The following is a 13,767-nucleotide window of genomic DNA, read 5'->3' on the forward strand; positions in this document are numbered from 1 at the left end:
GGGCCCATGTGCCCCTTTAGCTAGCATTCGCGCACCCCTCGCGCTTCCTCCCTCCCGGGTACCCTTGCATTTCCTCCTTCCCCTCCCAGCCTTGCCTTCTTCCCCGCCCGCCTCCAGCCACATGACAGGAAGGGCTCCGCCACGCGACGTCACCGACGTCCGCGCCCCCGCCCCTGGCCTCCCCACACCCTGCACGCAAGGGGCGGCCGGCTGAGGGGCGAGCGTGGTCCGCGCGCTCAGCGTTCCCCAACCAGAGCTCGCCAGAGCGCCGCGGCACCCGCCGCCGAGCGGGGCTCGCGGGTTCCCGGATGTGCGGCGCTCGCGGAAGCCCCGCCCCCGCCGCCGGCCCGCGCGCGCCCCCGCCTCCGCCCCGCGCGCTGCAGCGCTCTGCTCTCCCCTCCCTCTCCGCCCTCCCCCTTTTTCGTGCCTTGAGGTTGCGGGTCAGCGCGAGCCACTGCAGTGAGTCCGTCACGGCTCCGGCGCGAGCGCGAGGCTGCAGCCCTCGAGTCTCCCGGCCCTCTTCGCCCCCTCTCCCCCTCCTTTCTTCTTCTCTGCCTCTCCTGCCTCTCGCCGCTGCTGCTCCCGCGCTCTCCGGCTCTGAATCTCGACCTTAATTTGTTTCCCCCTACCCTGCCTGCTCCCTCGCGTGCCCAATCACCCGGCCGGCGCGGGCCCCGCGGCGCCGCCTCCCCTCCCCCACGCGCGCCCCCTCCCCGCCGGCGACCCGAGGGCCGCAGCTGGGCCGCCGTCGCCGCTTCCTGCGAGCCCGCCTGAGCGCAACACTTCTCCGAGCCAGCGAGCCGCCGACCCGCCGAGCAAAATGGTGAGACCTTGGCTTCCTCGATGCACCATCCTTCCCCCTACTGCCGCCGTCCGGGTCGGGTGCGGGGGCGAGCCCTGACGCCCTCGGTCGGCTGTACCCCGTGGAAAATTCCAGAGACCCGGGCCCGGCGGGTCCCGCGGCGGTTGCGGGCGAGCCCGCGAGGGCGGCGGGGCGGCTGCTGACAGGACGGCGGCGGGGGCCCCCGCGCCCGCCCACGGCCTCTGCGGGGCGCCTCTCTGCCGCTCGGCCGCCGCCCCGCAGTCGCCCCACCCCCGCGCCGCCGGTCCCGCCCGGCATCGACCCCCGCGGGCACCCCTGGCCATCAGCCCGGCGCGCTCCCCTTCTCGCGACCCTCCACGTGGAGCTCCCCCTCCCCTCGACACTCACTCTGTTTTTCAAGTTCGAGGGTATTCTGAAATCCTATGGAAATAACAATATGTGGCAAATGGCGCTTTACGTAAGACCCACTTTCTCTCCAGAGCTGCTGCTTCTCCCACTCACTCCCTATTTCCCAGCAGTGAGTCTTGGCAGGGAACCCTGCCACTCACTTCCCTTCTCCTGCGAGCGTCGGTTTAGCTGCGGTGCGCAGCCTTGCGGGGTTTCCTTTCGCTGCTGCTTTGCTCGCTGCCCTGGCAAACCGGAAAGATCCAAGGTGTTTGTTCACGAAAACATACGCGAACTTGGTCTGGGAGAAATGGGGACGCTTAATTTTTCATGCTTCCCTTACTACCAAGGGTTTTTTCATTTTCTTTGCTGCCTTCTTGTGTCTCTCTCTTGGAGTGGTTGTTTTTGAATCATGGCGATTTAAATTTGTCTTTCCTTACCCTCACGTTAATCCCTAGGTAGAATTCGCTGCTGTAGTGTTTCAGACCGACGCTAGGGGTGTGTCTCCCGCCTCTGTCGCTGCAGCCAAGAAATCAACGACGCCCTTTTAGCCTGTTACCTTACCGGTTCTCTCGCTCGGGGAAGCCCTTGTCGTTAGTTTCCTCTTTGTAATCAAGAGTTGTATACACAGTAGAGAAAGTTCAGAGTGCTATTCCGCGTATATCAGATACTCCATCATGTGATTCAGTTGTGAGGCTTTCTCTAAAAGTCTTTGAACAGTTGTCAGAAGACTTAAACTGGTTGACGGTGGGTAATTTCTCGCATCTTTTCACTGTATGGTATCCCACCCTGTATGTAGAATTTAAGTGCTTCAGTATATGTGGTGGATTACTGAAGGGAGGAATGCTGTTGCTTACAACTTAAAATCGATTTGGTGAAATCGATTTTAAGGGAAGAATGTGAAATTAGAATGTTCAGGTAAGTCAGCTTTTATTTAAAATATAGGGCAAATGAGTAAGTGCTTACTGGTGCACTTAAAACCCGGATTAGGAGCAGACTTAAATGATTGCCGATTTTGATGTGTAGAGAAAGTTTTTCCTTGCCAACTTGCGAGGCAGCTCAGAGAGGCAACTTTGGCACCCGAAAGTCACAAAACAATTTAGGAAGATCATAGCCATTCATCATATAATCTTTTTGTTGGCATATAGTCTTTTGAAGTGAAAAATTGCATTTCAGTGCTTTAATAGAATTTCCTTATGCACATACTTTACTTGAAGGTCAGGATCTTGAAGATCTTTGTTCATTGCAGGGAATGTTTTTACTTAGCTTTATAAACAGCACATTTGAGGAACAATGATCTAGCCTTTTGTTGTTTATATATCATATAGCGAAGTGGTATGGTTTCCAGATAGTAACCTCTTTGCGGTGCACCCCCTCCTCTGTTTTTTGAACAACAGACTGAAATTGGGAAGTTCTCTTTTAGCTCTTAAATTTCTTATTTTCCTGTTACTCTGTTTTCTTGTCTTTTAAAATGTTTTACGGTGTATCAAACGATGTTGTTTCCTGCCAGGTCATTATGTTCCTTTTCTTCCCAGCTCCCTTTTCAGTATTTATTTCCTAATTCAACTGTTGGGTTTTTTTTTTTCCTCTTTCATCCTCCCAATACCGTTTCAGGACCTACGTAATGTTGGCAGTGGCTTTCCAACTTTAGGGTTATTTTGGTCTGCTGAATACAATACTGGTTTGAAAATATCAAGACCATACCCATAACTTAACTTTGCCATATGGGATGTCGATTAACCCAAATAAATCAGGCTTTGGAGTGATCTGGTTACTTTTTCTGGTTAATTGAACATACAATTCTGAAAACTTTCACACCTTTGGAAAATCTCTGTTAGAACTCTTATTACTTACATTCTGTCAACAGCATTTACAGTATTTATGAAGTATCACTAGTTAATTCAAGTATGGAAAGTAAAAAGGCTTATAAGATTTAAATGAACTCTCAAGGATCTTTTCTGACAGGTACTAATTTTACTTGGTGCCTTAAACGTAGTTTATTTCTTTTTTTTCTGAAAGTTAAAGTCTTTCCCTCCCTTCACCCTTATTTGAGTTTTAAATTGTTAAGCGTCCAGGGAGAATGAAGGTTATATGTTAAAAAAAAAAAAAAAAAAAAATCTTGTAAATACTGAGCTCCTAGGAATTTCCCCTGATCGAGGTGTTTTATATACGTTTTTGTTGAAATAGATAATACAGATTTTGTTCTGGATACTTATATGAACATAATATAAAGGTAATTGTTTTACGTTTTGTTTCTTAAGGGAACTTTAAATTTTATAAAGGCCTTTTCTTGTCCTTGTGCTTTGAAACTTTTAAATTGTTTTTTTATCTCCATGATCTGCACCTAGAACTTAAAACAAATTTATTGCCGTCTATAACTGTATGTAGAGTTTTACACAACATATTCTAGTTCGGATTCTGTGGCAAAGGCCACTTTTTAGAAAAAAAACAACCTGTCTTATGACCAGCGGAATTAAAATTCACATCTGTCCTGAGAAAATTTATCCACTCATTTTGTCCCATAGTGAATGAGAAAATTAAATGGTTCAAGGTATAAAGTAAAGAAGCTGACTAAGGGTCAGTCAGCAATGAGAGGGACAGACAAGTATGGAAGGATCAGGTAACTGTTATAGGTAGGAAGGCGGTATAAGGAAGTCACCTTGGGCCAGGAGGATTAAGTAAGTCAGACAGTGGGCCCGGAGTCTGGGGCAAGCAACAGGGATTCATTCCTATCAACAAGTACTTGTAGATTTTGTCTGCCGTTTACTGGTTGTTGTGCTCTCTGTTGTGGAGGATATTACAATGATTAAGGCAGGTTTCCTACCTTCATTTAAGTAGAGAATGTAAGACAAATGCCAGTAACCGTGAAGTAAGTTAGCATATGATGAGTGTCATATGAATAGTACACACAAAGCATGATAGAAATTTAGGAAATTTTCCTAATTCCTGGGATTAGGAAAAGTTTTATGAAGTAGGTGATAATTGAGCTAGGTGGGTCTAAAAAGATCAGGGTTGCAGTAGGCAGAGTTGGAGGCATCTAGAAGAAGGCACTTTAAATCCTAAAGGTAGGAAGAGACAATGTACATTTGGAGCACTGATAGTTCCCAAACCAACAGCAACAGCATCATCTGGAAACTTGTCAGGCCCCACCCTGGAACAACTGAATCCAAAATTCTGGAGATGAGCCAAGCAGTCTTAAGTTTTATAGGTCTTCCAGGTGATTGTGATGTAGGCTGAACTTTGAGAACCACTGTTCAGAGAATAGGAAGGAATGTGTTTATTTAAAGTTTAGTCAAGTGTCTCTTAATATACCTAGCACTAACTGTATGTACTTAAGACATGATTGTTATCTCCAAGGAAATTAATCAAGTAGGGTAAATAAGACAGTGATTATGCTATGTGCTATGTGCTATTAACAGACTGAACATGGGATGCTGTAAGAGCACATGGCAGGGAAGAGGCTTAATCCACACTGGGGATGAATGTCACTTAAAGCTCCTGGAAGAAACGGTGTCTGAACTGAGTCTTGAAAGGATGAGTATTTAGCCAGTGAGGAAGGGCACACCACATAGAGAGCTTCTGTTCGAAGTCATGGAAGCATGAGATATACAAGCCATCCAGAGAACTAAAGTATTAGTTTAGCATGGCTGGAGAGGAAGGAGATAGTGTCTGGTGGATTGACACTAGATCATAGAGGGATTTGCATATCATGAAGGAGTTAATCTTTTTTCTCCTAAAAGCAGTGGGAAGTTATTTTCAAGCAGGAGAATGACGTTGTCTCATTTACTTTTTTAAAGAGACCATTCTGATGGCCGTGTGGATAATAGGATAGATGAATCTAGACATGAGGATTCAGAAATTATTACAGTAAATTATATGAGACAGAAGAATGTGAAAGAATACAGTAACAATGCAGATGGATAGTAGGGATCCTACAGGAGATACATTTAGGCGGTAGAAGAAAACTTGGTAACTATTGGATTATGGGGAAGAAAAGAGGTGGTGAATTCTGCTTTGGTTTCTGGCTTTGGATAATGCTATCCACCCAGCAAATATTTATTGAGCACCTACTTGGTTAAGGTTAGGTTTCAGGAATACATGGGGAATACTGTTCCTGTCCTCGAGAAACTTCCAGTTTGCTGGGATGACTGTTGTTTCATCTCTAGGCTTCTATTATTTGGTAATTAGTGCTTGGGATGCTGTGTTGCAAGACTCCGAGTTCAATAGGATAGAGTGCTGTGAAATATTAACAGTGCCTGCTACATACATATCATGGCCTAGGAGATAGCAGAAATAACTTGATAGCCTGGAGGTAGAAAGAGGCACATGTGTTTGAACAGTGATTCTCAAGAAGTGGATCCTGGACTGGCAGCATCAGTAACATTTGGGACCTTGTTAGAAATGCACATTCTCCTAGGAGACGTAGGAGAAGAAGGTTTTGGGGGAGTGATGAGGATTTTTATTTTTGCACATGCTGAATTTAAAGGAATCATGGGTGAGCTAGGCACAGTGGCTCATCCCTACAATCCAAGCACTTTGGGAGGCCGAGGCAGGTGGATCTTGGGCTCAAGAGTTCCAGACCAGCCTGGGCAACATGGTGAAAGCCCATCTGTACAAAAATACAAAAATTAGGTGGGCACAGTGGCACACGCCTGTAGTTCCAGCTACTCGGGAGGCAGAGGTGGGAGGATGGCTTGAGCTTGGGAGGTGGAGGTTGTGGTAAGCCAAGATTGTTTGACTGCACTCCAGCCTGGGAGACAGAGCAAGACAGTTTTGGGGGGTGGGAGGTGGGGAGGGAATAGTAATCTTGGGTTATCTAGGTGATTATGGCCAACAGGTAATTGGCTACCTATATCTGGAGCTCAGAAGAGACATCTGGGGCTTGCATTAAAGATTTGAGCATTGTCTGTGCATTTATATTAGGTAGTAGTTGAAGCCATGAAACTGGATGAAATCCTGTGTAGAGAGAATATAAAATGAGATGTGAAGAGAGTGAACTCTAAAGATGATGCATGTTAAAAAGGCAGGTAGAGGATGAGGAGCCTGTGAAGTTTGTCATTGAATAGCCAGAGAGATAGTTGGGAAATGAGCAGCATTGCATGATGCCAGATTGAAGGGAGTCTTAAGGAGGAAGGAGTCAGCAGTGAATAGATTACTGCAGAGATCAAGAAAGAGAACTTAAAGATGTCTTTTGGAGGTAACAGGAGAGTTTTGATGACTTGATCAACAGTAGTTTGTTGTAATGGTGGCAAGGGAAGCCAGGAGGTAGTGAGACATTGAATTTAGATTGCTTTTTAAAGCTTTGAGTAGCAGAGAGGATGAAAGCTAGAGAATTTAGTTTTGAGGACGGATTTATCTTGGGGTTGAAAGAAAAAGTCAGAGACGGGCATGGTGGCTCACTCCTGTAATCCCAGCACTTTGGGAGGCCGAGGCAGGCGGATCATGAGGTCAGGAGTTCGAGACCAGCCTGACCAATATGGTGAAACCCTGTCTCTACTAAAAATACAAAAATTAGCGGGGTTTGGTGACGCATGCCTGTAATCCCAGCTACTTAGGAGGCTGAGGCAGGAGAATCACTCGAACCTGGGAGGCGGAGATTGCAGTGAGCTGAGATTGTGCCAGTGCACTCCAGCTTGGACGACAGAGCAAGACTCTGTCTCAAAAAAAAAAAAAGAAAGAAAGAAAAAGTCAGTAAAAAGGGAGAGATTATCTTTTGCATCTTTTCAAAGAGAAAGGACAGGATTATTGACAACTTAATTCTCCAAGGAGGTAGAAGGGAGTATATGACTCTCCTTAGACAAGAAGGGGAATTTTTCTCATCCTTTTAACATGAAAGAGAAGGGGAAAAATATGAAAACTATTATGTAGGTCATATAAGAGTTTAGGCTGGAAAGGAAGTCATGTGTTAAGTTGTAAATGGTTTAACTGTTTGAGTTCAGTTTGGTCCCATTGGGGAACCATTGATTAATCTGGAAATAAGATGGTGGGTGACTTGGAAAGGGTGGAAACTAGATGAGGTGAGCTCCACAAAGGAATACTGTTTTATAGTATTACAAGTATGAAGTTATAAGGATTTTGAAAGCAAATAAAAATGGAGGCATTTTAAATATAGAGTTGAAAAGAGTTAGAAACTGATGATGAGGAAACAGTCATGAAGGATGACCCAACCTAGTGATTAGATATAAAGATAGCACATTACAAATAAAACCAGGAAAGTAGGAGTGAGTTGCTGGTTAAAAGTAGTGTTAGAAGAAGGTGAGCTTGGTTTTAGATAGTTAATTTGATAGGCTTGAGACATTATACTGTAATTATTTAACATATGTGATAATGTACTTGGAAAATAAACAGAATAATTTTTTTTTCTTTTTGGAGACAGGATCTTGCTATTTTGCCGAGGCTGGAGTGCAGTGGTGCGATCTCAGCTTATTGCAGCCTCCACCTCCCAGGCTCAAGCCATCCTCTCACCTCAGCCTCCCAAGTAGCTGAGACTACAGGTGCACACCACTACACCCACCTAATTTTTGTGGAGACAGGGTCTTGCCGTGTTGCCCAGGCTGGTCTCAAACTCCTGAGCTCAAGCAGTCTGCCCACCTCAGCCTCCCAGAGTGCTGGGATTACAGGCGTGAACCACCAGGCCTGGCCTAGAAGTAGAATATTTAAATCAGGGTAATAGCTGATTGGATAGTTGTAAAGATGAAGATTAAGAAAATACTGATGGAATTGGTCATTAGAAAAATATTGATAATTTTTAAGACTAACTTCAGTCATGTCCTAGGTGACAAACATAAGATTGCAGGAGAATGTAAACTCTGTGAATGCAGAAGCCTTGTCTTTGTCTTTTCATTCTTGTATTCCAGATACTTGGTATATGGTAGATGTGAAGTATTATTTGAAGGAGTATGTGAAGTGGAATAAAGGAATAGGTGCTTATCGGACATTGAAGGCAGTGAGTGTCAGTTTCTTTCTTTTTTTTTTTTTTTGAGACATTTATGAAAGAAAGACAAAGGATAATTAACTTCAGTGGTTTACAGTTGGAGTAAGCTCTTTTTTGGTAAGAGAAGTATGTGGATATTCTTGAGAATTAGAAAAGCCAGGAGAGGGAGCTGTAAGAGCGTGATTAATGGAATGAGCTCTAGAAAAGTTAAAAAGAGGATAAAAGGGAAGGATAGACATTAAAAGAGAGAGAAAAAATCAGAGTGAAGAGAAATAGGCCATGGCAACAGATGTGTTTTAATAATGGAGTTCATACCAGGTGGCCTAAATCATCTTAGTATCTCAGGATAATTTGAGGCAAGTTAATTTGCTGAGGTTGACATTGAGGCTGAGGGAACTGGGGTGGTTTTGAGGGGTGAGGACTGTGGAAGAGGATTGTGTTATCCAGTTTGGGGAATTGTTAGGCAGTTAACAAGGTAATAAATAAATATAACTAAATAGTAGCTAGGACCTAGGAGAAAGCAACAGTGGGTCAGTGACCTAGGAAATAAATCTAGAAAACAGGGGTTTTAACCAGAAAAGAGCTTAATACTTTGGCAGTCTTTGCTTTGGTAACTCAGATTTATTTGTTCTTCTGATCAATTTACATAGGTCTAAAAGGAACCATTTTTTGAGTTCAGCTTTTAAGGAAGGGGGAACATGTTTTAGATCCGTATGTTAATTTTTTTCCCCAAAGTTCTAAAGACACTACATTAATATAGTCACTTAATTCAAATGATATTGAAAGATCTAAAACGGAAAGTAAGTCTTCCCTGGCCACCCCTCCCCCAGTATTAAGTTTCTTGTTTATATATTCTTCGAAGAGTTTTTTGTGGGGTTTTTTTCTTCCTTTTTTTTTTCCGCCTGTGGCAACATATGGATTTTATTATAATTTAGTTCTTATTAAAAAGATTGATTGTGAAAGAGTTTTAATGATATGCTACTTATTACAAACTATGAGTAAACTCATAGTTTACTCATTACGATCAGTTTTAGTCCAAAGTTTTAATGGTATTTTAAATGTAAACAATGAGTCAGAAATAATTGATAAATCTAATTAGGTAGCAATTTTATAATGGTAGAGGTTGTTACTATAATGAGGGTCTGAACTATGACCATGTTCTTAAGAAATTATTCTGGGGAAAATAACATTTTATTAGAACTTTCTTTTGTACTTATTTCTACCTAATATCTTATTAAACATCACATGGATAACAAATTATTAAAAGAGAAAATGACTCCTGAAGTATAATGGATAAAGCATCTTTTTTAACTCAAGCTTGATTGATTAAAATTTATTCCTCATTTTTACCCTTCCAAATAAGCCTTTTCTCCAGTAGCCCTCATCTATTCTTCCCTTTCTGAATTTTCTCCATAGACTCCATAATAAAGGAAACTCATGGTCAACATCTCCTCAGTGTTTGTGAGTTGACAGTATAATTCTGACTAATTTATAGGTCTGGCTCAGGAATAACATTTTGATAAATGTGTTCCTGGGTTTGTCTTTGGATTTTATAGACTTGTACTATGAAATATTTAAAATGTTTGAAGATTTCTGTAGGAAATCTTTTGAAATTTAGCACTAATAATTTAAACAATTCATAGATTTCTATACCGTTCTTCCTCATAGAGTTTTGGTTTTTTTTAAAAATATTCTTGTAAGTAGTAGAAAGAAGGCCAAATTGGTAGCCCTGTTGGTATCCCAAAAAAACATTCCTGTAGATGAGATGTCACATTGACTTATTTTTCTGGTGTTGGTAAAATCACTGGTGCGTTGGCCAGCTCTTTTTGTAAAGAACACAGAGTATTCGTTTTTATTTTTATGTTAGAATTAGGTATGCATTTTAAAACCTAGTTACAATAGAATGAAGCATAGCAGCCTACAGAAAGGATGTTACCCTTGGCCTTTACTAGCACTATCCATTAGTACTTTATTTTTAATCTGTCTAGATTCAGGGATGGTTTTCTTTCATATCCTCCTGAGTGTAATGCCATAAGCAAGCCCCTATTTTAGGCATGCAATAGGCTGGCATTGTCTAGTATTTCTTGTAAGGCAATCTTTAATAAAAATTGGAATCTCAGGAAAAACGCGTGATAATGGGCAATAAGATAAATCTGTACTTACATATTTGTTCATGGTGCACCTATGTTCCCTAACAAATAGATTTCATGAATTATAAACTAACTTATACTCTTTCTCAAGTAAAGAGTGAGCTTATAAACAGAGGAATACTTCAGCTGCATCTTGCTGTCTGGCAGTCACGCTGCTTTTACCTTGCTTCTGGACTGTTAATGTCTGTTCATACATTTCTTGTTTTTCTTTTTCTTTTTTTTTTTTTTTTTCTTTTTTAAGACGGAGTCTTGCTATGTCGTCCAGGCTGGAGTGCAGTGGCGCAGTCTTGGCTTACCGCAACCTCAGCCTCCTGGGTTCAAGCGATTCCCCTGCCTCAGCTTCCTAGTAGCTGTGATTGCGGGCGCGCACCACCATGCCCAGCTAATTTTTGTTATTTTTAGTAGAGACAGGGTTTCACCATGTTGGTCAGGCTAGTCTCAAACTCCTGAGCTCATGATTCGCCTGCTTTGGCCTCCCAAATTGCTGGGATTACAGGTGTGAGCCACCGCGCCTGGTGCATTTCTTGTTTTTCAGTCTACCACAGTTCAGTGATGTTTAATTCAGTAGACAGTAGCTGTATGTGGTTGTTTAAATTTTAAAGTTAAGTAAAAGTATAAATTCAGTTCTTCATTCACAATATCTACGAGTACACAATAACTACATGTAGCTAGTGGCTACTGTGTTAGTGTAGATAAAGAATGTATCCATTGTGGCAGAAATTTCCATTAGATACTGCTTGTCTACAATGATTTTGCACCTGCATGTCATGAAACTTACATTAGTAGTAATCTTTTTTTTTTTTGAGTTGGAGTTTTACTCTGTGGGCCAAACTGGAGTACAGTGGTGCAATCTTGGTTAACTGCAATCTCCGCCTTCGATGTTCAAGTGATTCTCCTGCTTCAGCCTCCTGAGTAGCTGGGATTACAGGCATGTGCCACCGTGCCTGGCTAATTTTTGTATTTTTAGTAGAGACGGGATTTCACCATGTTGGTCAGGTTGGCCAGCTCCTGACCTTGTGATCCGCCCACCTTGGCCTCCCAAAGTGCTGGGATTATAGGCGCGAGCCACCGTGCCCGGCCACATTGTCGGTAATCTTCTAATTACCAGCATGAGAGTTGGAGTTGGGAAGATCTGAATTTAGATTCTGGCCCCGCCATTTATTAGCAATGTGACCTTGAAGAAATATCATAAGCTCTCTAGACCTTATTTAGTGCAGTACATATGTATATAAAGTGGGAATAACAGCACCTTAAATTGCGACATACACAGTTGGCCTTCCGTGCCCATGAGTTCTGGATCCATGGATTGAAAATATTTGGGGAAAAAAAAAAATAACAATGAAAAATAATACAAATAAAAATTTAGTATAAATGCTGTTTACATTGTATTAGATATTGCAAGTAATCCAGAGGTGATTTAAAGTATACAGGAGGATGTGCATAGATTACATTCAAATACTGTGCCATTTTATATCAGGGACTGGAGCATCTGTGGAGTTTGGTTTCTAAGGGGTGGGGGTGGGGAAATGGGACCAGTTCCCAGTGGATACTGAGGGACCACTGTAGGGCGTCTGGAGATCCCCATAGGTATTCATTAAATGCATTTGGTTTAACATTTTTCTTTATAATGTTGGACCTTGTCGGGAACTCTTGAAATTCTCCTCTTTTGGCTTCTGTGACCTTTTCTACTATTGCTAGTTGCTATTTCTACCTCTCTGACCATTTTTAGTCTGTTTCCAGCCTTTGATCTAGGTTTGGTCCAAGACTCTCAAATATGATTGTATTACTTTCCCGTTTAAAATTCCGGCATTATAAAGACTGAAATCTTTAACATAGCCTATAAGACTCCATAAATTCTACATCTTCTTACTTCTGTCCCTTCCACCATGTTCCTACTTGTTTTCTGTGCTCTAGCCATTTGGCCTTGTGTCATTCACCCAGTATCGTTTGCTATGTTTATTCCACCATCCGAACCTTTGCATATGGCTACTGGAATGCCTCAAAAGTCCCTCAGTTAACTGAGTGGGAGCCACACACTCCCAGAGCAGGTCAGGTCATGTTCTATGTTACACTCTTTTAGTACCTTTAATGTTTCCTTTGTAGCACATAATTGATTAGTTTTGAGGTGTTTGGTCACTTTCTGTCTCCCCATGATTTAATGTGAACTCTGTGAGAATGGGCATCTTGTCTGTCTTGTTTTTCATCTGTTAAAAGGAAAACATCTTCATACAAGTTCAATTTAGCAGAGTTTGAGAAAGAAAACTCTGCGTATGGGATAGCTCTCAGAATCAGAACAGATCTAAGAACTCCAACCAGCAACATGGTCAAGTAGTATTTATAGATAGAAAATAGAAGTGAAGTATAAGACAGAAGTGAGGTACAGAGCTTAATTGGTTACAGGTCGTTTGTCTTATTTGAGTCATTGGTTGCCTGCGATTGACTGAAGCTCAGCTGCTGTGATTGGCTGAGACTCAGTTGTGTTATAAAATTACAAATGCTCCTTGATTTACGTTGGGTTACATCCTGATAAACCCATTGTAAGTTGAAAATGCATTGAATACACCTAATGTACATCTTAGTCTAGCCTACCTTAAATGTGCTTAGAATACTTACATTAGCCTACAGTTGGTAAAATAACACAAAGCCTATTTTGTAATACTTACATAATTTATTGAAAACTGTACTGAAAGTGAAAAACAGAATGGTTGTATGGGTACCATCGAAAGTTGAAAATCAACCGCTTTAAGTTAGCGACCATCTGTGTACTCTTAGGTTTTCAATTGGTTTACTGAGCTAGGCTGTGGTTGTGTAAGGACTCAAATGCAGAGGCATCCTGACGCCAAATTTAGGCTAATTTAACAACTTTTATATACTGCCGCTGCCAGCATAGGACCCTATACATTATAGAAATTCAGTAAATATTTCTTGAGTGAATGCACAAATTCCTTGTTCCCCCCGCCCCACCCACAAAGTTTCATCTATTTCTTGTGTACTGATGATTCATTCGTATTTTTCAGCCCACATCGTTCTCTTCTCCAATCCATATTTCTGCTTACTGGATACTATTTAGATAAGGATGTTTCTAAGACACCTCAAACTCAACTAAATGTAACCAAAACCACATTCATTTATCTTCATGTTGATGCTTCATTATTCTCTGGTTTTTTTCTTAATGGAAACAGTGTCTATCCATGCACTTTTACCTGGAAACCTTGTACAGTCATGCTTTTTTACTGTTTTCACTACTAAGTCTTAAGGCAGTTTTCAGTGGCACTTCATATATTATTTATTTCTGTAACACAAATTGACTTATATTCTGTCAGTAAACAGGGAAACATAATATTCCCAGCATATTAATGCTTTGTGCCACCAAGTGGTGGTAGATGAATTCAAAATATAGGAACACAGCTGAAAGCAGCAAGCTACAGAATACGGTACTGTATACTGTCCGTTTAGTTCACATCCTTCCTCTTGAC

The 13,767-nt window shown here is 42.0% G+C and overlaps 1 protein-coding gene across 1 annotated transcript in view; it reads left to right on the forward strand.

Annotated features, from left to right (window-relative positions):
• The first annotated feature begins 691 nt into the window (after positions 1 to 691).
• PPP3R1 (protein phosphatase 3 regulatory subunit B, alpha) overlaps positions 692 to 13,767 on the forward strand; it is a 72,709-nt gene continuing 59,633 nt past the window's right edge. Inside the window, exon 1 of the mRNA XM_054473778.2 lies at positions 692 to 823. Within this exon, the coding sequence (XP_054329753.1) occupies positions 821 to 823 (3 nt within the window). The 5' untranslated portion in view covers positions 692 to 820. The remainder of the gene's footprint in view (positions 824 to 13,767) is intronic.

Source organism: Pongo pygmaeus, chromosome 12 (assembly GCF_028885625.2).
Source record: "Pongo pygmaeus isolate AG05252 chromosome 12, NHGRI_mPonPyg2-v2.0_pri, whole genome shotgun sequence".
NCBI classification, from domain to species: Eukaryota; Metazoa; Chordata; class Mammalia; order Primates; family Hominidae; genus Pongo; species Pongo pygmaeus.